The 24,393-nt window shown below is 52.2% G+C and overlaps 8 protein-coding genes across 8 annotated transcripts; 4 read left to right on the forward strand and 4 right to left on the reverse strand.

The window, feature by feature from the left end:
- Positions 1–7,533: 7,533 nt before the first annotated feature.
- Positions 7,534–8,229, forward strand: N0V89_007933 (uncharacterized protein; the record flags this gene model as incomplete). Its single annotated transcript, XM_056216693.1, has 1 exon — positions 7,534–8,229. The coding sequence occupies one exon, from the start codon at positions 7,534–7,536 to the stop codon at positions 8,227–8,229; it is 696 nt and encodes a 231-aa protein (XP_056070940.1).
- Positions 8,230–8,526: 297 nt separating this feature from the next.
- Positions 8,527–8,891, reverse strand: DyP1_1 (dye-decolorizing heme-containing peroxidase; the record flags this gene model as incomplete). Its single annotated transcript, XM_056216694.1, has 2 exons — positions 8,527–8,727; positions 8,886–8,891. 2 exons carry the CDS (start codon positions 8,889–8,891, stop codon positions 8,527–8,529), a joined length of 207 nt encoding a protein of 68 aa, XP_056070941.1.
- A 1,093-nt stretch (positions 8,892–9,984) lies between these two features.
- On the reverse strand, positions 9,985–10,473 carry DyP1_2 (dye-decolorizing heme-containing peroxidase; the record flags this gene model as incomplete). Its single annotated transcript, XM_056216695.1, has 2 exons — positions 9,985–10,309; positions 10,361–10,473. 2 exons carry the CDS (start codon positions 10,471–10,473, stop codon positions 9,985–9,987), a joined length of 438 nt encoding a protein of 145 aa, XP_056070942.1.
- Positions 10,474–11,016: 543 nt separating this feature from the next.
- On the forward strand, positions 11,017–11,378 carry N0V89_007936 (uncharacterized protein; the record flags this gene model as incomplete). Its single annotated transcript, XM_056216696.1, has 2 exons — positions 11,017–11,050; positions 11,164–11,378. 2 exons carry the CDS (start codon positions 11,017–11,019, stop codon positions 11,376–11,378), a joined length of 249 nt encoding a protein of 82 aa, XP_056070943.1.
- Positions 11,379–13,023: 1,645 nt separating this feature from the next.
- N0V89_007937 (uncharacterized protein) lies at positions 13,024–13,819 on the forward strand (the record flags this gene model as incomplete). Its single annotated transcript, XM_056216697.1, has 2 exons — positions 13,024–13,028; positions 13,084–13,819. 2 exons carry the CDS (start codon positions 13,024–13,026, stop codon positions 13,817–13,819), a joined length of 741 nt encoding a protein of 246 aa, XP_056070944.1.
- Positions 13,820–16,552: 2,733 nt separating this feature from the next.
- N0V89_007938 (uncharacterized protein) lies at positions 16,553–17,190 on the reverse strand (the record flags this gene model as incomplete). Its single annotated transcript, XM_056216698.1, has 2 exons — positions 16,553–17,076; positions 17,187–17,190. 2 exons carry the CDS (start codon positions 17,188–17,190, stop codon positions 16,553–16,555), a joined length of 528 nt encoding a protein of 175 aa, XP_056070945.1.
- A 153-nt stretch (positions 17,191–17,343) lies between these two features.
- Positions 17,344–19,314, forward strand: YPK2_2 (Serine/threonine-protein kinase; the record flags this gene model as incomplete). The annotated part of the gene is made up of 2 exons (XM_056216699.1): positions 17,344–17,347; positions 17,489–19,314. 2 exons carry the CDS (start codon positions 17,344–17,346, stop codon positions 19,312–19,314), a joined length of 1,830 nt encoding a protein of 609 aa, XP_056070946.1.
- A 1,098-nt stretch (positions 19,315–20,412) lies between these two features.
- On the reverse strand, positions 20,413–21,102 carry N0V89_007940 (uncharacterized protein; the record flags this gene model as incomplete). Its single annotated transcript, XM_056216700.1, has 2 exons — positions 20,413–20,882; positions 21,099–21,102. The coding sequence occupies 2 exons, from the start codon at positions 21,100–21,102 to the stop codon at positions 20,413–20,415; spliced, it is 474 nt and encodes a 157-aa protein (XP_056070947.1).
- Between the last annotated feature and the right edge of the window lie 3,291 nt (positions 21,103–24,393).

Genomic DNA, 24,393 nt, shown 5'->3' on the forward strand with positions numbered 1-24,393 from the left:
TAATGATCATCACCAATTAGAAAGATAGGTGAGAGCCGCCTCACTTCTTCTTCACTTACTGTCTGCACGGCATCGTGATGGATCTTCTGGTAAGTCACTCTTGTGTGTGGTCAGCCAGGAACTCGTTCAAACCAATGAAGGTATGCCTTACGTGGAGAAATGCAGAATGAGACGTCTTTCACAGCTCTCTAACTCAGTCCGATATTTGGTAATCTTCCTAATCCTCTTCTGGTATGAAAAAACCCTGCGTAGTTTCCTAGTCTTTGGCTCACCTTCACTGGGAAGCAAAGGTGTGAGCAGTTCCTGAAGGGATGAAGCTATGCGATGACTTCTGCTGATAAGGTGCTGCACACAGAGTGTCGTTGCACCATTGGTGTCCTTTAGAGCCAACGATTGCACAAGGCTGCGATGCCAGTCCAGGTGTTCGATTAGATCCTTTACGGTAGCGGGAATCCTTTGAAGATCTGACGGGCAATCCAGTACGATCCTTGCCAGCCCTGCTCCATATTTTGCAAGCTGCGAGAAGGCAGCGACAGCACCAATCGCAACTAATGCTTCAGCCATCTCGAGTAGGTTGTTTCCATCCACGGATGCAATGAAGGCGGCGAATGTATGCTGATTATATCACGACTGACCGGTGAGCTAGGCTGATTTTCCGAGGTGTATGAGTAAAGGTGCAACGCCCTCCAGGCTGAGCAATGCTTTTCATGTGCGTGAGCCACCAATAGCCTCACGCCAACAACGAGTGCATATGCAAGTAGGCAGGGAAGAAAAAGACCTCGTAACATGGCTTGAACAGCACGCGATGCAGCTACAGGTTGCGTTGGCCGCGCCTGCGCATGCAGTAGATTGCTTTAACAGCTTACCTTTAAAGAACATCGCGTCTGCTTTTTGGCGATTGAAATGCAGGTGTTCTGCTCTACAAATTAAAGGCTCGCTAGATGCGTCTTTTCATCGGGCTGGGGTGAATTGTACCATGCTCAGAAGGAGAATGATGACTGCGATTGTTGCTTACATTCCGTCTCTGGAAACTGGAAGGACGACTCCGTTGCTGACATCAAAAGAACGTTCAAAGCGTGACACCTCACGACTACTCTGGTTTCCCAACCACTTGATGTTAAGATCTATGTGATACGTACTAAGAGGAGGAACTTCTTTTATCGGTCCACGAAAAAAATTAACGTATTCTTAAGGTGGAAACCTCGAAGGTCAACAAACTTCATCGTTGGAGCCTCGCCTCCTCGCGCGGATAACCTCACAGAAGGCTTATCAGGGTATGCTTACGCGCACGGAAGGAAGCACTCCTCCCTTACCAGCACCACAAGAGCGGCACAACATGACCTAACACATGCTTCAATCCTCGCTCAATCCAATAGATTCCCGGAACAGGTTTTCCAGGTCCGTCAAGCAGTCAGGCGATACCCTTCCCACCGTCTTAACTTTGAGGTTATATTCCACGCTCTGAATCTTTGAAAGATTGAGTCGGGAAAGGGGACTCCACTGCAAAGTTGTGTCTTCCAGGATCAGATAGATCGGCTTCCTGAGTTTCCCTGCATGCTCATCCGGATGCAACTCGAGTTCCGTATTTTCCCTTATGAGAGGCGCATGGTCTTCTGGCTTGACTCCGGTCTTTGATGTGCCCTGTAGTGAATATGTATATACCGGCAAGCATAGACAGTGTAGTGCCCTCTGTCGAACAACTACAAATATTCGAGTTTTGACATGAAGAGGCGTAGCGCCAATCATGCCATCCAACAAAGTGGTATCATATGAGCCGTTCGTTTGTGGCATTGGCAGTTGCAATGGGGTATCGGCTCGACTCGATAGGGAGGGAAGTGTGGCATTGGAATTCAGTTCGCCCCTCGGCTCGGGCCAACTGACTTTAAACACTCTGCCTTTCTTGAAGTACCCTCTCGGGTTCCGTATAGTCTCGAAACCTGCAGCTAATCAGATAGGATAAAACAAATCAGCGCAACCCGAAGCTTTACCAACGTCTGATGATATATCGAATGTGTTGATCCGCGAGATCAGCTCGGGGTCAATTGGGGACGCTGTACGAACAGAATCGTCGTCGTACCGACTTGTGCCTTGCTCACTTCCCGGCGCAGGGAATGAGTGTCCTGGTCCTGTAAGCCGGCATTTCCAGATGCATGCAGACCTGCGTACTCGATGTGCCTACACTTGTAGTAGGAGTGTTTGTTCTAGGACCTGTAGTGATTGATGCATCCTCCGAACCCTGAGGCCTTTGGTCCAGTCGCTGATACAAAAGTGAAGGCGACGAGTTATTCAGTCGGGACGTCGGGTCAAGCCGAATAGTTTGCGGGGCTTCATACTGTTCCTGAACCTCTGCGATGTTCGGAAAATTGTAGTTCGACAATTGGTAGGGAAGTATACGACCATCAGTCCCAGGTATTATTGGAGACTCGGGGATGATTCCGTCCTGGCCCGGTGTAGAAGCGGTTGGAGACGCGGCCGCTGAAGTAGATCTAGGTTCATCACGGCTTATAAGGCTCCTGGTGACGTTTAGCAGGAGCGGGTGCTACCGTTCAGATACACCCACTTACCGTCCCCATATCAAATCGTAACGAGCCTTTCCTGCAGTTCTTAGCGACAGGAAAAGTGTAAGTTATCGGGTCAAGGCCATACCTGGAACGTCTCTCTGTTTCCACTTGTAATAGTCCTGGAATTGCTCAGACCATTGCCAGTCTTGATCACCAACCATCGCGTCTTATGGCATGGGAAAGCGGTCTACGTAGCGCTCGCCGTCCTGTAGGCTATGGATATATTCAAGTCGGGTAGGGCTTCGCGTTCAAGCTAGGCCCACATGAAGGCGCCTAGGATGTGTCGGCTAGAGGCAAGCTTCTGCTGATGATTTCCTTAAGGCGCTGATCAAAAATAATGAAGCGAAGTGCCCAGGTGAGGTTACCACGGTATCGCACTAGGAAGAGCCGCCTGCGAAAGAAGGCTGAGGATGGGGCCAAGCTTACGCCTGGGCAAGGAGCGGTTCACGAGGTGAGGAGGAACGCACTAAGCGTGTGTTGTCCGCTTTCCGGTCCTAGCGTGACATGCCGTGTGCGCCTCCGTGCATGTTGCATGTTCGATCGGCTTATCCGCCCAATCACCACCGATCTTAATTCCACAATGTTCAGGACCCCGTGATACACCAAAGTCTCTCGGCCGTGTCAACAAGGAATGAAATATTGGAGGCGCTGATAACGTAAGCCTTTACGTGGTTGGATGCATCTGGAATGCCACTGTCCTCACATTATGTCCACGACCGCGACAACTATGTCTGAAAAATTGGAGATGGTCGAACATGAGGAAGTAAGTAACATTTATACGCATTCAAGTAGGCAGGCATCATTAACATCGTTACCCCAGCTCCCCGCCGGCCTGCACGACCGCCTCATTCAGGCATGCATCCTGAACAGCCCCGAAGATCACGCCGTTAAGTTGCTGAAAGCATATGCAACCACACGCCTCATCAATAACATCCTACCGGACAATAGAATCAGGGTGCCAACAGCATCGCTATCTGCTTTGCCTCACCTGCGAGCGGACTTGTCCGTCACACTTCACTACGTCTGGCTAAGATGTCTTGTCGTGTCGCCTATCAAGTCATTCTTGACAGTGTGTGAGCTCATATCATGGATGTTTGGCGTACACCAGGGGCATGTGTCGGATACTGCCGACTTCGTGTTACCTCTGCGATCGCACGACGCTGTCGCCCTCCACTCATACCACCCAGTGTTCCTGCTTTCAGGTGGAGAATCTGACCAGTGCACGGCTGCCACGGCAGTGCACTGGCCGACGTTTCCATCTGAAAGCCTACGTACTGTTTGTACTACAGTAAACATTTTCACCAAGAACACGCTACGTGCTGTGCAGACCACAGCCGACCTTTATTTGCCAACAGCAGCCAGATCGGCCATAGTAAGCATAGAAAGAGTGCTCAAGAATCCTCTGTTTGCAATCTCTAGTATCTCATGGCCTCGGACCCCTCCGGCGAAGGGTAGTCTACGAGTCCCTGCAGATTCTCTAAAAGGCCTACCGCCATTACCTCCGATCACAACACCTCCTGAGGAAGATCTGTTCGAACTTGGGAAAGGCTCACTAGCTGGCTTCTGTTCAGCATTGACACATGAACGGCTTACTATTGAGTCTTTGTTCTCCATCACGGTTTCGAGAGCACCGCCTCTGCCCCCGATCACCACTCCTCCAGACAGTGACACGGTTTTCAGCCAGCAACGCCACATGATCTGGGACGAAGCACGACGTCAAGCGCATTTCACCAAACAGGATATTTCTCCGACATTTCTTTACCGAACAGTCACAGAGCTTGGGCGCCGCTTGACAGAACCACAATTCCACGACGTCCCTTCATGCTCCGCAGCGTGGCTCATTCACTGACGAGAGGACCTTCATTCACCTCACCAGCCACATGGCTCTCAACATTTGCGATTGAAGACGACCCCGACTAACACGGGGTCGATTTTTTATTTTGGCATGCCTTACTCCGTTGTACAGATTCTTCAGACCCATTACACCAAGGGTACCGTTCTACAGAAAGCACATCAGAGCGCTGACCACCGGCACTCTGTACACACTCTCGTGGATGAACCCTTGTGTTGTTGTGGATCTTATGATCAACATCATTGTATTTAATTTAACGCCTCACAAATTGTTTACTACTTTCCATCGAAACGTCCCCCAAATAATGCGTTGAATAGCATGTAGTATTAAAAGACGATGTTGTAACAATTCGATGCAGGTTTACACCATACGCATGAATAGGCGCTAAACTGTTATAATGACCACATGCGCTGGGTTCCTTGCGCTTGCTTGTAACTCCTGCGTCGACAAATTTGACTTATCGAGGCTCGGAGACTCAAGCAAACAGTCCATCGGTAACTGTATGCCTAGGCTGGGGGATATCGTCCGCCCCACCTTCCGTTTCGAAGGGCCCCATAAAGGATGGAGGGTGGCGAACCCCTGCCATTGGACAGATATATACGAGATGGCGCCCGATATGAGGGCGTACATGTGAAGCGCCTCGACAACAGAGGCTCATGACCTCCATCTGTCGCGAACATTCCCTGGCGAGGGACTCTGTTGTTTTGTGCTTTTTGTAGAGCCCTCAAAACTGCGTATACGCCCGCTTGTATTTGTCTTGCCCGAATGTCAAGAGCTTGAGTAGGTTCGCCTTACTGCTGATGCCTGGCGATCATAGAAGGGCATGGGGGTTTTCTTGCATGGTGCAGCATGTACGTCAATCTGCAGTACAATGGGGCAAGTCAGGCATCAAAGCGCTTGCTGGGGCTCTAGTCATGTGACAACAGCCCATGCAAGTCGCGGTCCATACGTCCGCCTGCTGCTTACTCCGCTGTTTGACCGCGCTTGTTCCCTCCCTACTCCGCATTCTGGCCTTCCTAACCAGCAAGGCTGATGTCGTGTCGAACTTTGAGCCCACGACTTCATCATTCCGATCCTTCTAGGTTAAAAGCTTCGTACCTCTGACTCCTACGATGAGTTCCCAGAGGCCAGACAGCGACTGGATATGGAGCCAGGAGCATGGCGACTACTACAAAGCAGTATATGGACCAGGTATGGGACCCACAATGTGGTATGTCGTCAGCGCTGATCACAGGCAGACGGGGGAGTAGCAAAATATGTCTGGGGAAGGTCAGCCAAACCAAAGACACTGCCGTGTCTCTCGCACATACTGATAAGCTGCGATAGAGCGACTATACCACCAGAGCCACAGCAGCCGCCGCAAACTTCGAATATGTCCTCCTATCCCTCGAACTCCCAACATTCATCACGTACATCTGTGCCGTTACCACAAGGAGGACAGCCATATGGTGTCAGACCAGTTGGACCCGGTAGAACCGCCGTTGGCAGTCCAGTCCTTTCCACTTCTCAGCCTCATTCTGATCAGCTAAGGGATCAGTATGGACGCATAATACCAAGAGCGCCGACAGATTCAGACCCACCGAGGGATCAGTACGGGCGCGTAATACCTACAGCGCCGACGCAACTGGACCCGCCACGGGATCAGTATGGACGCATACTACCTACAACGCCGACACAGTCAGATCCGCCACGGGATCAGTATGGAAGGATAATAGCGACAGCGCTAGGCACATCACAGTATCCAGCCCATGGGCAATATCCCAATCAGGGAGGACAGTATCCGAACCAAGGAGGGCGCTATTCAAACCAATATTACGATGCGGGATCTTAGTAGACTCCAGCTCGACCTGGCTGCTTGCCAGGCTTTCACCGTACGTTGGGCATGCATGTTTTCTCGTCGTTCGCTAAATGCCGTAGTTAACTATTCCTGAAGCTACCAACAAATTGGACACCCCAATAAAGGTCTCAGCTCAAGTCGACTACTTATGTAGACTTTGAACACTACGTCCGTCTCACCCACTGTTCGAAATCATTGGCCCCATTTTAAAGAGTTTGGCGAAAGGCTATAGATAGATACGCCACCGTTTGCATTTTCCTATACACCCATATAGATATATGGCGGATATCATATCAAACTGGGATGGCTAGCTGATGGAGAGTGTTTTTGGGAAGGTCACCGCATATTCCTGTCACCACATATTCCTGGGTCCTCGGGTATCCTACTCAAGTCCAGGTCTTGACGACTACGTTCTGCTGTAATGATTATACGATTTGATAAGAATATCATCAATTGGCCAATTTTTTGGACAATACCGGTGAACCTGTGTTCATTAAAAGCTAACAGGACTATCAGGCTGCGTAGCAGCATCATTGCATTATTGTGCTGGAAAGCTGCCTGGATGAATATCATATAATCTATTTCTTTGTGAACAGTGTGCTTTAGTTCAATTTAATATTGGGCTGCGCAATATCTCAAAGAAGAATCGGTAAGGATACTTATCAGAGGACCCACGACCCATGTATCTTGCTCCACCATTATTCCTTCCCAGGTCGTGCTGTGACGTCTTACTGGACCAGTAATGCTTACCACAAGGTTTCGAGTTCGTACAAATAATATATCCACTCCAGAGGAATGGGATCGTCGTAGTAAGCATCGTTGGTGCCGGGAGAATGATGCACCGTCCCATATGAGCGATAAGCAGCCAGACCTTCATGATTGGAGCAAAACGCGTTTGGGCGACGAGTCAATTTTGCGAGCAGTTAATCGTCTCACATATGCTTTACCTAGGCTATCTGATGATATTCGACACAGAACTCAGTTGCGATTATAAGGTGTTCACCTCTACGGTACCGCGGCACGTATATGCTACAGTTTCGCTTTGAGCTGATGCCCGTAGTCGCTAATCGACCCACCAAAATGTGGGGATTCGCCCGCTCACACGGCCGCTAACCGATCCTGGCAACGCGGGTGAACGAGCCAACGGTTCGCAACTCCACAACCGCAAAACTTTAGACCCACTTCACAACCTCACGAAGTCATACCGAGCAGCATCTACACGTACGCCCAGTCTTCGTACACCAGCCTGCGCTCCTTTGCTCTCGCAATAGCTCCCCACCATCATGGCAACCGAGCCCGACCCCTTCGCGCAAACCCTCCTCGCCCGCGCGCATCCCCCCGCCGTCGCAGAAGCCCTCTACGCTGAACGCGTCGTCAAGCGCCCCCTTTACATTCGCGCGAACAGCCCCATCCCCTCTGCCCGCGCCTCACGCCGCCAAGCGCAAAATGCACGCAAAGCCAAGGCGCGCGCACGCAGCGCTTTGAAGCCTCGCCCGCTATCCGCCGCCCAAAAGCGCGCCCTTGGCCTCCTCGAGATCCCAAAGACGCAGCAAAAATACGAGATATACGAGGGTCTACACAAGCTGTGGACAGGCTACATGGGGGAGATACTAGGGCTAGGTGGAGAAGGCGGAAAAGCTTTTGTGACACCTGCTAGCGCAGGGCAACAGCTTGCGAGCGCGGATATGCATGGTGCGATCGTGGAGGTTGTAAGGAGTCGGTGTCCGAGCCGCGTTGGGCTTCAGGGGATCGTGGTGCGGGACACAAAGTTTACGTTCGAGATTATTACGAAGAAGGACAAGGTCAAGGTCGTGCCCAAGGAGCATTCGGTTTTTCGGTTTGAAGTGCCGTCGCCAAGGACAGAGGATGAGGAGGAAAAGAGACCGTTGGTCTTCGAGATTTTGGGAGAACAGTTTCAGACGAAGGCGGCGGATAGGGCGAATAGGAAGTTTAGGATCCACTATCAGCCGGATATATAAGGTAGAAGAGGATGACTGGGTTGAGTTCGCGCTACAAGAGCTGGTCAATTTGGTATACTATGCGCATCTCGGGAAGGACCAATAGTGACACTACGCATGTCGAACGATGAAGCCACCAAGCTGATGCACAAGTTCTGGCTGATACGCAAAGTCGTATTGGGGCAGAAAAAGCGATATATACTACGCCTACGAACGAAAAGCACGAACACGTAGATCGCCTCCGAGGGAAGCTCCAGAACTGTCCCTACGAATGGACAGAGCTGCATCGATACGGACAGCTATTGCAGAATCGGACCCCTACGGTTGGGTGACACCCGAGAGCGCACCGTTAAGCGCCTCGATCGACGGCGAGAAGAAGTATTCTCCGCCCTTGGACTGCACCCACTGTCTATCGAGCGATAGCGAACTACCGGTCGCATCGTCATTCGCTCCCGTCATGGCCCTTACCTCGCCATGAACTTGCCCGATGATGGGATCAAAACCGGGTTGCTCAGACTCCTGTGGTGGGAAGCCTTGGTTGTTGGCCCATACTGAGAGCAGTCGTCAGCGAAAATCACACAAGAAGCCTATGGTTGGAGAGGAACGTGACTTACGCCTCTGCAAAAAACTAAACCCGTTACCGAGGTTGGACTGGTATGATACGAAATACAGCCCACGCTCATACTTTGTGCTCTTAGTGAGCTTCTCCTCTGTCGTAACTTCAGGGCCGAAAGGGATGCCGCGGCGCAAGATCAAGTGGGGGTCAATACTGGTCTCTGGATTTGCAAGGTCTTTACGAGGGTTCATCTTTCGGATGTGTGCGGCGAAAGGACATATCTCTTGGGATTTGGGGTTGAACTTGAACTTGTTGTTGCGCTGCGGGTCAGCCGCCAGGACGGGGTCGTCTACGAGAGGTGTGATGCGTATTGGTGCACCTATGGCACGTCAATATCTGAACAAGACATGGTATGGAAAGGACGAGCAGACGTACCACTCTTCCAACGACCGACCATGCGAGCTCCGAGAATATCAGCCGGTGATGGCGCATCGGAAAAATCATCAAAGTCCGTGATGTTCTTGGATGTGTCGTCCAAGAACCTGGTCTCCATCAGCGATGCTAACACTCAAGAGGGGTGCAACACATACCTGTCAAACTCAGGAACGAGCTGTGGCAGTTTCCGGAAAGCCAGGAAGCTGCCGTCTGTGGCCCATCCTGGGCGACCTTGCACATCGTCTCCGTCACGACCAAGCAATCCAACACTACAATGGTCAGCGCCTCTTCATGCAACCCAAATGAGCGGAAAAGCCTACCCGAGCTTGACCAAAGTCTGTCCGGGGAACGGCTTCTTTCCATCAACGTTGTCCACGCCATTCAGCGCGGGCTGCGAAATACCGTCCATGTATCCGAAGCTACACCCTGTCAGCCTGAACATATCAGTACTCGTTCATTAAACTCACTGTTCATGGCCCTTAAACTCCCCAGGCCTAACATCACCAGCCAGCGTCGCAACTTCAGCAATCGAGGACGTTCCATCCGTAGACAAGACAGCCTTGACCTCATCCAGCTTGCCATTCATAGTCTCGAAGGAGTCACCAGCGACGAGGATTACTCCGTGGATCTCCTGCTTCTCCTGAAGGAAGGCGTCATCCCAATCAGGCTTGAACTCCTCTTTGGTAGCTCCAGTGCCTTTGTCGGCAAGCGCGAATGCATCGTCCTTTTGTCCTGCGGCGAAGAGCGGGTCCTTGAGGTCGTCCGTAACGCCGATCTAAGCAATGTCAGACATACCACAATTTTCCAGGACGAACCTGACTTACGGCAATAAGACCCTTCTGCGAGAATGCGATGTTGACCCCTACAACGGAAAGTAGCGGGGGGTCAGCTGTGATCTCCCCAAGCTCGTTGGTGCCGCCGTTGGATCCATCTACGCCATTGATCCGCACGTGCTTCTCCGCCTTGAACGCGCGAATAGCCTCTTTCTCACCAGTCGCTTTGTCCGCAGTAGTGATCAGTGGAACAACATTCTTGAGCTCAGACTTGAATGCATCCGCATTGGTGATCTGGAAGAAGAAGAAGACTTCTGTCTTCTTGGAGAGGCCAACGCTGGCGTGTGTTAGTGGTTATTCTCAGTAAGATGGGAGTGGGGGCTAGTACAGGATGTCGCCCTGGACGTTGGAGAGTTTGAAACCGGTGTCTGCCATTTTAATCTTGCGTTGTGGTGCACCGTAGTATGAGCCTGAATGTTTAACCCTCTTGGTGGCTACCATGGAGTGTCAAGGACAGAAAGTGGACTGGGTCTGTTGAGCGTTTACGATGTTCTTATATTTCCTGCACCGCCGTCCACATGTCTTCAGCTGCCCAAGCCAGAGCTCACAGCTGTCCCCATTGTACTACAGCATAGGCAGAAGCAACGCCCTCTTCAGTCTAGATCAAGCCTAAGATCATGTGTAGCTGAGCTCTTCATACGCAGCAAGACGCCTCCAAGAGGCAACCAAGACCCCCGCAGCAACTCTGCGCCACGAGCGATTACGTTGGATGCAATATTTTAGATCTTATTGGCCGCCGTTACGAAGCCAAGGACACTTGAATACGAGTGAACATACCGTTCGGAGGACCAGAGTAATGCTTCTTCTTGCGAATTTGCCCTGTGCAGTCCTTGCGGTGCGCCTTTTTGCGGCTGAGACAGCTGAGACATGGGTCGTTGCTGGGTAATCGGGTTCGACGTCAGCTTACAGCTGGGCGTATATCGTGAGTAAGAGTGTCCTGGGATGAGATTCGACAGTTTGTGAAGTTAATACTGCTTGAAGATCATGGGGCCTCCCGGGAACCGGGACGAAGTCTACGGTGTCAATGGAGGGATCTAACCGCCAATAGATGTCTTGCTCGTCAGTGCAAGGTTACTAGTTATGCGATTTACTCTGCTGAAAGTTCTATTGATTCAGGCGACCTATTCATAGAGGACGACAGTGCCGAGGAGAGTGAGGATGAGCCAGGCCGTTCGGAAGAGGAGTATGTTCCGCAGGACTCAAGCGATGACGATGATTGGAGCAACGATTCCGACGCCGATTCCGATGATCCATATGATATGACCGATGATTTAGACGCGAGGAACGAGGCCGATATTGAGCCGGCCACAAAAGGCCAGTGGAGCTACGCGGAAAGATGGGGGTAAGCCGAGATGGAGCGCATCTACGAGTAGTTGAGGTGCCTTGAAGGTGACCCAGAGAATCCGGAAGCTCTTCGCGTGTTACAGCTCGGGGGAAAGCGAAGCAACACGCATGTACATCGTGGCGGAGCTTACTTTTGGAGCCGCAGGGCTTGGGTTGTGGTAGGCATAGTAGGTTGAGTGTACAGACGCGTCTCGATCCTGGTGGGTTCGCTCACTGACTGGTGTTGAGCAATGGTTGGTGAACCACGTTAGTCTAATCCTTAGGCTTTAGTTGGCTCCTTACTGCAGCCGTTTGTCCTATCTCCTCAGAGGTCGAACAGCTGAAGTTGTTGAACAATCCATGCTCTGCCTCTGTTTCCTTCCCAGGCGAGTTTTTGAGTTCCATATCCACCGAGGAGAAAGAGGCGTTCCTGGGGAATGTATCCATCAGCAAACTTCCCAAATGCGCGTCTCTCAGGCCGACTCCGACAAATTATCCGAAAGGTGCAATACATTTCTATGATGTCTCCCTCAAAATTTCTGACGGAGAATTGACTACTACCTCGACACCCAGCCCAGTCATGCGCTTTACGCCATAGCAAAGGAAGCGTCTCGCAAGCAGAAGATGTGTGATTTAGGAATACTGTAGACGTCTATAAGAAGCTTATTTCTACTGGTATCACTAACAGTAGCAAGCACAGTGGCTTAGATCCCCTGCGCGAGTTGCAACATCGCGTGGCCTGTTCCGCCAGCGGCTGAATGGACAAGAACTGTCTCTATAGACTGCAGACAAGCTACATCGACTAGCGAGTAGCACGCAGTGCAATATGCCGTGGGAACTGCTGCGGCCGCCACAAATCTGATATCATCTGGGATCTGAATGACATTCTACAGTAAGTTTGGATCGAATGCTCATTTGGTAACGCAGCCACGCGGTCTCCAGGCTTGATGCCGACAACACCGAAACCCGTGCCTCGAACGACATCAGTGTGTTCGCAACCAAGACCGTCGCTTTTTCCTTGGCCGATAAATACTATTAGGTCTTAGGAGACAGAAAATGAGACTAAGGCGATCGGAATTGACTACAATCACTATAGAAAAACGGGTAAATTGAAAATTCAATTCTCAGAGAGTATCACAATGCATCTTGTGATGTGACGCCGAAGGGCGTAGTGCGCATTGCCAGATGCACATAGCCTGACACCCTGAATGAGGGGGAGGCACGGTGGCCAGCACCACCAATCAAAGTACAGATATTCGCTTAGCAGGAGTTGTGCACCAAAGGGTTATTGACCCTGTTTATTCGTACGAACAAAGCTAAACACAACGAACACGACAATCGATTCACGAAAGCGACCTGAGACGAACGAAAACTCGCCCACACACATCATGGCATCGGACTTGCTACAATACAGTTCTTGGCTAAGCGGCCAGTATGAGGCTCGCACCGTGATCGCTTATGTTGTTTTAGCGGCGGCAGCGATCTCGGTCTTCCACTATGGTGTCTTGCTAGCTTTATACAACGCACCTCAAAAGAATGCTGCACTAAAAATACCTCCGCTACTTCCTCATTTTCTTCCTTTGATAGGCAACCTTCCGTGGAGGTTCTTCTGGGATCCGATTCAGTTCTTCACATCTGGGTGAGGACGACTGCGTAAATGACATGGCGATGATGTCCTGACGTAACTATTAGTTATCTTTCCCTCGTCAGACATCCAATCCGTGTTAGACTTCTCGCCAAAGATTTATACATTATTCAAGGTTCCGAGTATGTTCTTGCCCATCTTGGCCAGACCTCTACCTCGAATACCATATTCAATGCCAACTTCTTGCGGCAAGCATGCGGAATGTCCGACAAAGGCGTAGACAGGCTAGGAAGTGAATTGGAGGAGACACCTGAGTACTTCCAACGGAAGAACTACCTGGCAGCGGCTCCTCTCTATGCGTGGAGCTCCTCGGTGATCCATCGATACCTGGCTGGTCGTGGGGCACATAAGCTGTCGCAACGTTTCGAGACCAACCTACGAGATCGAATACGAACATACCATGATAGCTCTGTATCAGATAGCGTTGTCTTGTCGGATTTTCATGATTTCTTCACTTCCTATGTTACTGCCGCTTTGCTGGACTCGATGTGCGGTAAAGGCCTTCTTGCAAAGAATCCAACATTTACCCAAGCTTTCTGGACTTTCTGCGACAGTCTACCGATATTTATGAAGCGCACACCACGAATACCGGCATCGCAAGCCTATAAAGCGAGGGACGAAGTCATCGCCGCTGTTCAAACCTGGCAGACATGGGCCAGCGACAACTTCGACGCTGATACCACCCCACTTGATGATGATGGCGACGATCCATTCTGGGGCTCCAAGTTCTTCCGTGAGCGATTCTCGACCTTCGTCTTTGAGATGGGCTTTGACGCACGGGATATGGCATCTATGGAACTAGGCTTTCTCTTTGGGTAAGAAACCTTGAAGGAACGTGAGCACCCTAGCAGTACACTGATCACGCGTATTTTCAGGGCAAGTGCCAATGTCACAGCCAATACTTATTGGTGTGTCATTGATGTTTTCCGCGATCAAGCTCTGTTGAGTGACATCCGGGAAGAGGTTCGGAGTTCCAAGCTACGAGCCAAGGGCGAAGTACAATTAGATATCAACGTACTACTTCAACAACCTATCCTGCAAGCAGTGTTTGCGGAAAGCCTTAGGCTTCGATGTCACAATATGTTCATTCGCAAGACTACGCAACCCATCACGATTGTGGACTGGTCTATTCCAAAGGACCGCTTTGTCATTGCATGGTCTACTTCAGGTGAGCTGAACCCGAGATTGTACTCGCCAGGTGTTCTAATTATTCTTTTGTCTCACAGGTCATATGGATTCGAACATTTGGAGTGACTCCAACAACGTACATCCAGTGGACACTTTCTGGCCCGGTCGTTACCTGAAGTACACTAGCGATTCCGAGCTTCCTACTTTCTCTCTGGCTGGAACAGAAGGCTCTTGGCTTCCATTTGGAAGTGGCGCAAACCTCTGCCCAGGCAGACAATTCGCAAAAGTCCACTGTCTTGTCACTTTGGCTTTGATGGTAGATGAATTTGATTGCGATATCCTCGCCAGTCGTAAGGACCTCAAATTGAATCTCAGCAAGTTCGGAATGGGAGTGCTCGGACCCAGAGGCACAGTTTCAGCTAGACTCCGTAAAAGGGAGAACATGAACAATGCATAGGACATACCAACTGCCCCCGAACTTATGCATTTAATGGGGCCGTGTTTTGGGCGTTTGGCTATTAGTTCGAACTTCATTCGTTAAGATTGATCTGTACCGATATACAACCGTAAATGAGTCCATCTAACCTTGGTAGAGCTTCTGCCGGTTCGTCAGGAGTGGAGAAACATGCGAAACATATACTATCGACGGCTTCGTGAAAGCAGCGGTGCGCCAATGGATCCGAGAGCACGATGTGCTGGGATCCATCACTCTTATGGAACTCTATGTGAACGTCTTGTGCGTTTTGTTGCGCCAGTACGACGAAAAGCGCAAAGCACAAAATGCATCGAATGCCACCATGTAACGCTCATCGTTTTACATGAAGCTTGAGTACATGGCGCATTCTGATCGGTTTTTGGACTTTGCAAGGATCCAAATGCGCAATATTAGCGAGGTTGCCAATTTCGCATGCGAGGACTTGATGGTGTAGTCTATCATAAACTTCGCTCACGTTTACCTCGACGAGGGTCGCCACGATGACGCCGTGTAGGTACTTGACTCTGCCAAACGCTTTGACAAATGGCAGAACTTGCAACCAAATCTCAAGCGCATCTTGGTAAGAACTTACACGATCGCACCGTTGGCAGCTTTCTTCACCAAGGGCTGGGACGAAGCGGAGCAGATATTGATGGACGCAGTCGAGTAGAGCTGCGGAAACGACATCCTCCCGCCTGGGGCCAAATCGATCATTCGTTGTGCAGTCCAATCCAATACATAGTTCTTGGTCCAAAGTACGGTCGTGGGCCTTCGGTAAAAGAGATCATCTATCCCGCCTGCCAACACCTGCGTATAGCTATCTAGACATTCAAATTCTCAACACTCACTATGTTTGACACCGCTATGATGCAGGTTTACTTCATTCAAAGCTCTCCCACAATCTCAGACTACCCAGGACCGTTTCTATACACGATCATCATCAGCTGCATTGTTAATTGGGCTTTCATCACCTTCTACCATGATCCAGTCGTTGGTCCTCACGAGTTTGTAGAAGTACACAGTGAGTAGAATCTTCGAATCATTTGTCAATGCTCAGTTCTGATGTCACTTAGCAGGGCGTTCTTCTTAATGTAGATAGAACGACTATGGAAATTTCAAAAACCTCGAGCCATTGAACCCCCAGTCATAGCAAACAAATCAGATATCTACATCACTCTCCATCATACACTTTCACAAAGACTTTTTGCCCTCCTGAGACTGTAAGAGCGCGTGCACAGCCTTTTCAATGCCCTCATGTGTCGTCCATTGCGGTCGATATCCGAGTCGCGCCTTCGCTTTGCTGATATCGAACGTGTTGGTCATTGTGAAGAATCTGATCATCTTCCGGTTGATCTGTGATTCCTTATTGGCGAACGTGAATAGCCACACGCTCCACTCAGCAATGACCGCCAGAGCATAGTAAACCCACGTCGGCACGTCCCTCACGTCCTTCTTTTCAACTCCACACCCAGCCGCAGTCCCAACCGCTCTTACGAAATCCCAGAATTTCCATGGCTATCTCTCAGTCAGCACGCGCTCATTGACAGGCGACCGCTAGATTGGCATGTACGAATTCTTGCATACCTCGTCGTTTGTGATGATGAAGACTTCACCATCGATCCGCTCGTCTTCGGTAGGTGGCGGTTCCGTTACGTCCACATTGAGAAGCTTGTTTGCTGCCAAGCGATGGGCGTACGCAGCATTTCCAAGATACAAATAATCGAAAATGTTCTGACCGTCGCCAACTTGCATCTTCCCTCTGCCAGCCTGAGCATTGCTCACGATCTGCGGGATTGTAGTATTATCTCCCTCGCCATAAAGCGTAGGACACCGCAAGGCGCAGGTGAGAAGACCGTGCTTCCGGTTCGCTTCACGGAACATGACTTCGGCTTGTGCCTTCGTGCCTATACATCCGATCACTAAGCGAAGCCTCGAGGTGTCAGAAGGGCCTACTCACGAGCATAAAATTCGGGATGGTCCGGAAAGATGGGGACAGCCTCAGTAGCATTGATGATGTCGGTGTAACCGTTATGGATGATACCGGTACTAGATGTGTAGATCAACATCTTTACACCACCCTGCTCGTTGATACAGTCGAGTAGATTGCGTGTGCCGGAGACATTGACTTCCTCGAAGAGTTTGGGTGTAGCGCTCTGAAGCATCAGATGGGGCGAGGCGACATGGAAGATGACGCGCGGTTGGACATTTGCTAGGGCCGTGGAAACGTCTTCGTGGGAACTGACACTACCTTTCACGTAGCGCGCCCCCTCCACGCGATTACGTCCGACCTCAACATCGAGCACTGTGACGTCTGAAGCATCACCAGAGTGGAGCAGTTGAGTGACGATATGGAAACCAAGGCCTCCGCAGCCCCCAATAACCAGTGCCGGGTCAAGTGGCCCCATGATCGAAGTCGTGAGGTTGGAAGTGAAGTGGGTGTAGGCACAATCGTGTTTAGGTGGCAGGTACTGGGCTTGGGCTCAGTGTGTAGTCTTCTAATGGCCGCTGTGTGGGAGGGTCAATGTCAGTGTCAGTGTTTAGCAACGCTCTCGCACGAATACAACGCCCGCGCCGCAGGTGCACGCATGGTCCCTAAGAGATGCGACCCCTGCAGATGTGGACACACCAGACCATTGGCATTTCATTAATTCACGGCTCTACAGTTCATCTGGGGCGGACGTTGGGGCGCCGCGTCGCACACCACTGTTAATTCGCGCACAGTTACGCCACAAACGTACATATGGGTGGGCGGATGACTGATGGAACACGTTAGCGTGTCCCAAAGTGTGGCAGTGTGTCAGACGAGTTCAACCTACTATGGCCTCTACACTTAACATTTCTCCATCTACGAATCGCCACGACTATCCCAACGTCCTACTACCCAGTCATGATGCAGGCCCAACAGACGCATGAAGCGAAAGATGCGGCCTTCGAAGGAGGCCCCATTCAGAACTTGGGCAAGCCAATTACTCTGATAAGACAGAAAGCTTCCAAAAGGCTGTATACGATGAGGAGAATTAAACGAACGGAGCCTTTCGTTCTATCTCCTGCAGCGAAGGACATTCATCACCCGTTCATCACACATCTCGCATTCACAAACGAAGTCCCTAACAACCTGTACCTTGTCTCCCCTTTTGTCAGCGGCGGACACCTATTCACTCATCTGCAGCAACCTCGGCAATTTGACGTTGACACAAGCAGATTCTATGCGGCCGAAATCGTTTGCGCATTGGAGTACCTACATACTCAAGACATATTCTGTTGGGTCAAAGCTGAAAACGTTATGCTTGATTCATCAGGTCACATCACGCTATGTGGCTTTGGAATTTTCCGACAGCGCGATGGCACGCATCGAGACTGGAAAAAGCCAGAGTATCCCGCCCCAGAAGTGCTTACTAATGGCAAGTACAGCAAGGCCGCCGATTGGTGGACACTCGGCATATTCCTATACGAAATGCTCACGGGCTTGCCGCCGTTTTATAGCGATGTGGTCGAAGACATACGCGATAACATCATATCAAAATCGCTGCATCTGCCCGAGTCAGTGCCTCCACACGCAAAGGACATCTTGGTGGGTCTTCTTCATCGGGATCCTGAGCGACGATTAGGTGCCAGCGAGGTGTCTGAGGTCAAACAACACGCCTTTCTTAAGGATTTGGACTGGCAGGAGATAATTGAGCGTAGAACAAAGCCTCCATTTCAACCTGGATATTGCGCGGAATGTTTTGAGCCTTCTGGCGTCCATTATCTGTGTAATCACGAACGTGGGCAGTTTGAGGAACCTCCCACCGCTGAGACTTTCTTGGGTTTCGATACGCATAGTCTTTCTGGGCCCGGGAATAAGGCACAGGATGTAAATCCTGGAACTGCAGTGGCCGTGGAAGAGAATATCAACACGTCTGCAGTCACGAGTCCTGATATTGAGCTCGAAACACCCGAACAGATACGCGCAGCACTAGAGGTAGCGTTGAAGTCTGACCGGGAAGACATCGTCGGGCACCTCCTCGAATCGAACATAGACCTCAGTGCACCCGTCTTCAAACACCCGAGCGAGCGTACAACCGTGCTGGAATGGGCCGTTCGCCACGGAAGCCTCAACATGCTGGAACTAGTTCTCTCAAAAGCGGGCGTCAAGAGCAGAGATCGCGTAAGCGCAACACTAGCACTGGGGGTAGCTGCAAAATCGCGAAATCTTCCAGCTGCCAATAGCCTGCTCAGCCAAGGAACTCTTTGTGAATTTGAAGACGCAGACATTCCTGTCCCCGCTGACCTCGACGACCACGATGGTTACATATTCCCACATCCTTCCGACTCAGGGGAATTTACACCAGCGCTTGTAAGTGCTGTGTTGAACCGTGATATCGATCTTGCTCGGATGCTGCTCGCTCACGGAGCGAACCCAGATATTGGATACCATGGCGTTTTCTCCGGGTTGCGTGGCCCAATAAGTTTCTCCTGCGGAAGGGTTGTCCAATTGGCAATGGAGCTGCGACTGCTTGAAATGGCGCAGTTGTTGCTTAAGTATGGTGCAGATGAAGGGCTTGCGGCGCCGGTTGGGGAGATGCGAGGGCATGAATGTGGAGCTGTTACCAGACCGGTATATCAAAGGGTTACGGCGGCCTTGCGAGATATCGGAACGACTATTTCTAGGAAATTAATAAGTGGATGTGCCAGTGATGTACAGAGTACTGAATGTTTACGATCCGGCTAAGAGATACATATGTAAAGTATTACTATCATCAAAGACGAGCTAAGCTTAGTAAGGTATTGGCCACTCGTAATTAAGGTCCCTGGAATCGTTAGGAAATATTCCCTCGTCACAATACCCTTTGTCCCCATAAATAGGTCTTTGCGCTTTCATGAGCGCCCGCGGTTTGCTTCGTAAGACACACCTCTGTGACAAAACGTTCTCCTCACTAACAACACCATTGCACAGTCGCTAATACCTCACTTCCCTTGTGCCCGAGTACTGGCTTCTTCTTCAAAGTCTTGACGATATGGCACGCCGCTGGCAGCCCGAACTTCACCCCAGAGAATCGTACCCAACCAATCTCTTCCACTGCTTCGCGGAACGCCTAAGGTCCACACAGGCACAATGCGAGATTAATCCTACCTTAGGCATTGACCGGAAGGAGCCACTCCATATAAGCAAGCCTACCACAGAACGATCCTATCCTCGACACTGGATCCCGCCCAGTGAGCTAGCTGACTGGATGGAGCGCGCGGGCTCAGATTTAAACGTAGCAGAGACGACGCAGACGCCTGCGCTTGTAAAACATCCGCTACCGGGACCTGTTGGAAGTACCGAGAATCCGCAGATCCCAAACCCCGTCCAGCCTCGTATGCCCTGGGCTCAAGGAGCTTGGGACGAAACACTTCTTCCAGAGGACGACCTGATGGCCATCTCGGAAGCGCTCATGGGTCCGGATTTTACAGACTTCGACCGCGTCCTTAGCTTTGACGAGATGATATTGAGTGGCATGTCGGAAGCCCCGGCAGCTTGGGAGTTTGCGCAGTCCTGAAAATACCTAGAATCACGTTGAGATCTATCAAGCTACAGCTTTAATAATATGCGCCCAGATGCCATTCAGTAGACGTCTCTTTCGTAAACCTAGTCTCTAATATAATCCTCATGAATACGTTAACTTTCTTCTAGCGTAAGTTTAGATAAGTATAACTCTAACGGCAGTTCTCAAGGGGCATGACGAAGAGTGATCGGCTTCTATACACTACCAATCGCTTACTACATGAGCCTGGCGAACTATAGGGAGATATACGTACTTTAGTATTTAAGTAAGCTCATCGAACGCTAGCACGACACAGCACCCGAATGATGCGGCGGCCGTACTCCCAAGCCATCCCTCGTACCCTCTCCGCCGGAGGAGTCCCGTTCAAGCTTCGCCATCTTGGGATGAACCGTCTCTAGCCAGTCGTCAAACAGCGCATCGGCATTGCTCAGACTGTCTGTGCCGAGAAGCTCCTTGTTGTAGGCCATGTTGCACCACATATAGTCAGACGTCTCGTCGGTCCACGTGTGTCGCGCCAATTCTGCATCGCGGGCTTCTTGTTCTGGCCCGTCAGGCATGTGGTAGAAACTACGGTTGTTGATTGCGCCCTTCACGTTGGTCGTAGTCCGGCGCTTCTGCGACTTCTCATATAGCCCCAGCACGCTGCTGATGCTTTCGCGCTGTAGCGACGCCGGGATGACGCCCTGGCTGAGCTGGCGGTTGAGCTGTCCGAGCAGACGGCCGATGATGGCGCCGTCTTCTACGGCCATCGCTGCGCCCTGTGCTTGGTACGGTAGGGTGGGATGGCAAGCATCACCGAGGAGAGCAACGCAGCCCTTAACATGCGTCAATCTAAGGGCGTGTCATTGCCCAATTGTGAGACTCACTTTTGTCCACCGCTCCAGCTCATCGTGGTGCATAAGCTTCCATTTCAGCACACTCGGGATACAACTTATGATCTTGGTGAGCCTGCTCGGGTTAGTCCGACTCATCTCGGAGTTTACCTGGGCGACTTACACAGGATCCCACCCCTCAAAGGTCTGTCTCATCTCCCTGATATCGCCTTGCACGGACCGCGCTCCCGCAGGAAGGTTGTCCGGCCGTAGTAGCACCAAGTTGAATTGCGTGCTGTTACGAACGGGATAGAAGACGCAATGCTTCAATGGCCCGAACCAGATCGTCACGGCGGGATCCCGGCAAAGTTCCTCCACGCGCGGGTCATCGAGCCGCTTAAGTTGCTCGAGCGAGAACGTCCCGCGATACGCCAGGTCACCCGTCTCAAATGGTTCGGAGACTTTGCCCAGCATCTCTGTTCGCGTCGCCGACCACAGACCTAACAGGATCTCAGTCACGTTAGCCGTTTGAGCATCAGACGTGCCACGATCGTGGGAAAGGGAAGACATCGGGGGGCCGTAAGGAACGTACCGTCACCTCCAACCACAACATCAGCCGTCACCGTCCTGCCACTCTCAAGAGTCACCACGCCGGCATCGAGTTCGACCTTGATCACCTTAGCGTCGAGGACGATCTCCACGCCCAACCGCGTGGCTTCTTCCAGCAGCACCTTATGGTAATCGGCGCGGTGAATGACCCTTAGCGCAGATACTCAGCACTCATGTGCCCAGAGATTCAGTTGGAAGGACCAGCGTCATACTTACATCCACGGACTATCCCCCCAGACAGGTCGCTCGGCGAGTACTTCGCCGTCAGCATACCTCCGCGCCTTAAGCACCTGGACCTCGTTCGCCACTTCCTTGACGCCCTCCAGCAAGCCCAAGCCCATCAGCACGCGGCTGGCGTTGGGTGGAATCTGGATGCCTGCGCCAACCTGTTTAGCGCTCTGCGTCAGCCATGGTGAAGAGGTACAGGTGGTGTCGTATTCTGAAGCAGCGGGAGGGGCAAGGGCTTACCGGCTGGATCTCAGGGGCTTGCTCTAGGACCTGCACGCGGAAGCCTTCGCGGCGGCAGGCGATGGCGCATACCAGCCCGCCGATGCCAGCGCCAATGACGATCACGCTGAGCGGATGCAGGGTGTGGTTCTCAGCCATGACTGCTTTTGGGGGAAGGGCAGTGGGAAGAGTGGCCTGGAGTCGCTATCTTGGTATTGGTAAGAGGTCGAGGCAAGAGGAGGATATTAGTCCAGGCGATGGAGGAGGAGGAAGGGGGCGGGTGTTTCCAGGGACGTGGTGGATGTTTTTGGTAGGGATGGTACTGGCTCGGGTGGCCACGTGCTTTATCCTTGTGCACTCCCCTCCCCTAGGCTGCGTGGGAGGGATGAAGGTGGGCAATGGCGGCTAGGTATGGATCGGCGAAGGCACGCAACACGGCCTCCGCGGCTCCCCGGTGCCCGCGACTATCAGGGGACACAAGGCGAGGCAGCGCGGTGGACTTGGATGCTGGATTGACTCGTCCCCGCGGCGTGTAGACAGGGGATCAAGCCCAGTCAGTCACTTTTGGTGGGTCATGTAGTACTGTGACGATGAAACGCGGCTGAATGGTGATATTTTCGTGATAGGCTATCTAGATGATGAAGTACCTGGGGCTATTTGGTCACGTGCTCATGGCCCATCCCTTGGATCCTTGGAACCTCGGGAAACAGGTATTCAGAGGGGGCTTTGCGGGAAGTTGGTGTCTCAGGTGAGAACTTGGCTCTGTCTAGTATATTGCTTTTAGTTTGAAATGAAGATTGAGCGTTATTACTAGACTGGTATAAGTGTTCTGGCTCTGCATGATGACCACCCTGATAGCCCCGCAGCAGATTCACAGCAGCCATTTTGGGTTGAAATGAAGATTGAGTCTCATCGCTAGACTGCTATAAGTGATCTGGCTCTACATGATGACCACCCCGATAGCCCCCCCGTAGCGGATTCACAGCAGCCATCATCGCTGGAAGGCGGCCAGGTCCTCGATGGCCTCGTGGGTCTGATTGCCCACAGTGGCCGTGAAGGCGTTCCCGTTGGAGCCGTGGCGGACGTCGACACTGGCCGTGACGGCGGCGGTGGTGGTCTGCTTGCCGGCGGCTATGGCGAGCACGGCGTCTGCGTCTACAACGGCTGCGTCTGCGACGGCTGCGGGACCTCTCCACGCGACGTGGTCGTCGGGCCGCACCAGGACGGCGTCGCGCTCCCACACACGGCGCAGGTGCGGCTCGTCCGGCAGGTGCAGCGTTTTGAGCGGCAGCTTTGCCCGGGCCGCGGCGGCTGCAAATGACTGCGCGTACTCGCCCGCCGCGCTCATGTCGACCAGCGTGTACTCGGCGCCCGTGCCGAATCGATCGAAGATGCTGTGCTTGCCGCTGGCCAGGAACACATGAGGAGCGCGCGCGCCCGGCCAAGTCGACGGCACGTATCTCCTCGGCTCCCACGCCGGCTCCTCGACGCTGCTGTCGCCGACGACGACTGGCGAGCCCTTGTAGCGGTAGCCCAGCTCGATGCCGTGGTCGGTGTTCTCGCCGTCGTGGTGGCGCACGTGCTCGGCAATCTTGTGGCGCAGCGCCTGGCCCTGACTGGTCGCCGCCGTGGCCAGCTGTGGCGCCTCCATACACCACGCCACGTACGCCGCGTGCACCGAGAAATGCACCCCCGAGCGCTCTATGTTGTCCGCCCCTACCGGCCGCCGCTCCGTCTCGTAGGACGCCAGAAGACGGGACCCTCCGTGCCCGGCCAGCACCGCCGCCACCTTCCACCCAATGTCGAAGCTATCCCCAACCGCCGTGTTCATCCCGTAGCCGCCCGTCGGGATGTTCTGGTGCGCCGCATCGCCCGAGATGAACACCCGCTGGCCCGCCGATGCGTACTTGTCGGCCAGATAGATGTTGGGGCGCCACACGCTCGTCACGAGGATCTCGTCGATTTCGATCTCATGCGGCGCGCATTCGCCCCCGAGCGCCTTGTAGACGACCTCCCTTGCATCTATGCCCGACACGTCGGTGCCCACCGGGATAGGATTGTGCACCGTCCACGTGTCCACCTCGTCTTGCGAGATGATGACAGACCCGCTTGTGAAGAAGATGTGCCAGAACTGGCCCTGCTTGTGCAGCCGGCTGAGGTCTCTGGACTTGAAGTGGATGAGATGCATCGCCCCTGGTCTGATGGCCACGGCCATGTCAGTGTCCGGCCGTCTCCATGTAGGTGTAGGTGTAGGTGTTTAGGGGATCTCTTACACCGGCCCTCCTTTCAACTTGCTCCCAATAGCCGCTCTGACCTTGCTTCCCGCCCCATCGCAGCCGATCACGTACTGCGAGCGGACCACATGCTGCTGGCCCGTCTGGTCCACCATTTTAC

The sequence above is a fragment of the Didymosphaeria variabile genome (assembly GCF_027946475.1).
Source record: "Didymosphaeria variabile strain IMI 356815 chromosome Unknown scaffold_5, whole genome shotgun sequence".
In the NCBI taxonomy this organism is placed as follows: Eukaryota; Fungi; Ascomycota; class Dothideomycetes; order Pleosporales; family Didymosphaeriaceae; genus Didymosphaeria; species Didymosphaeria variabile.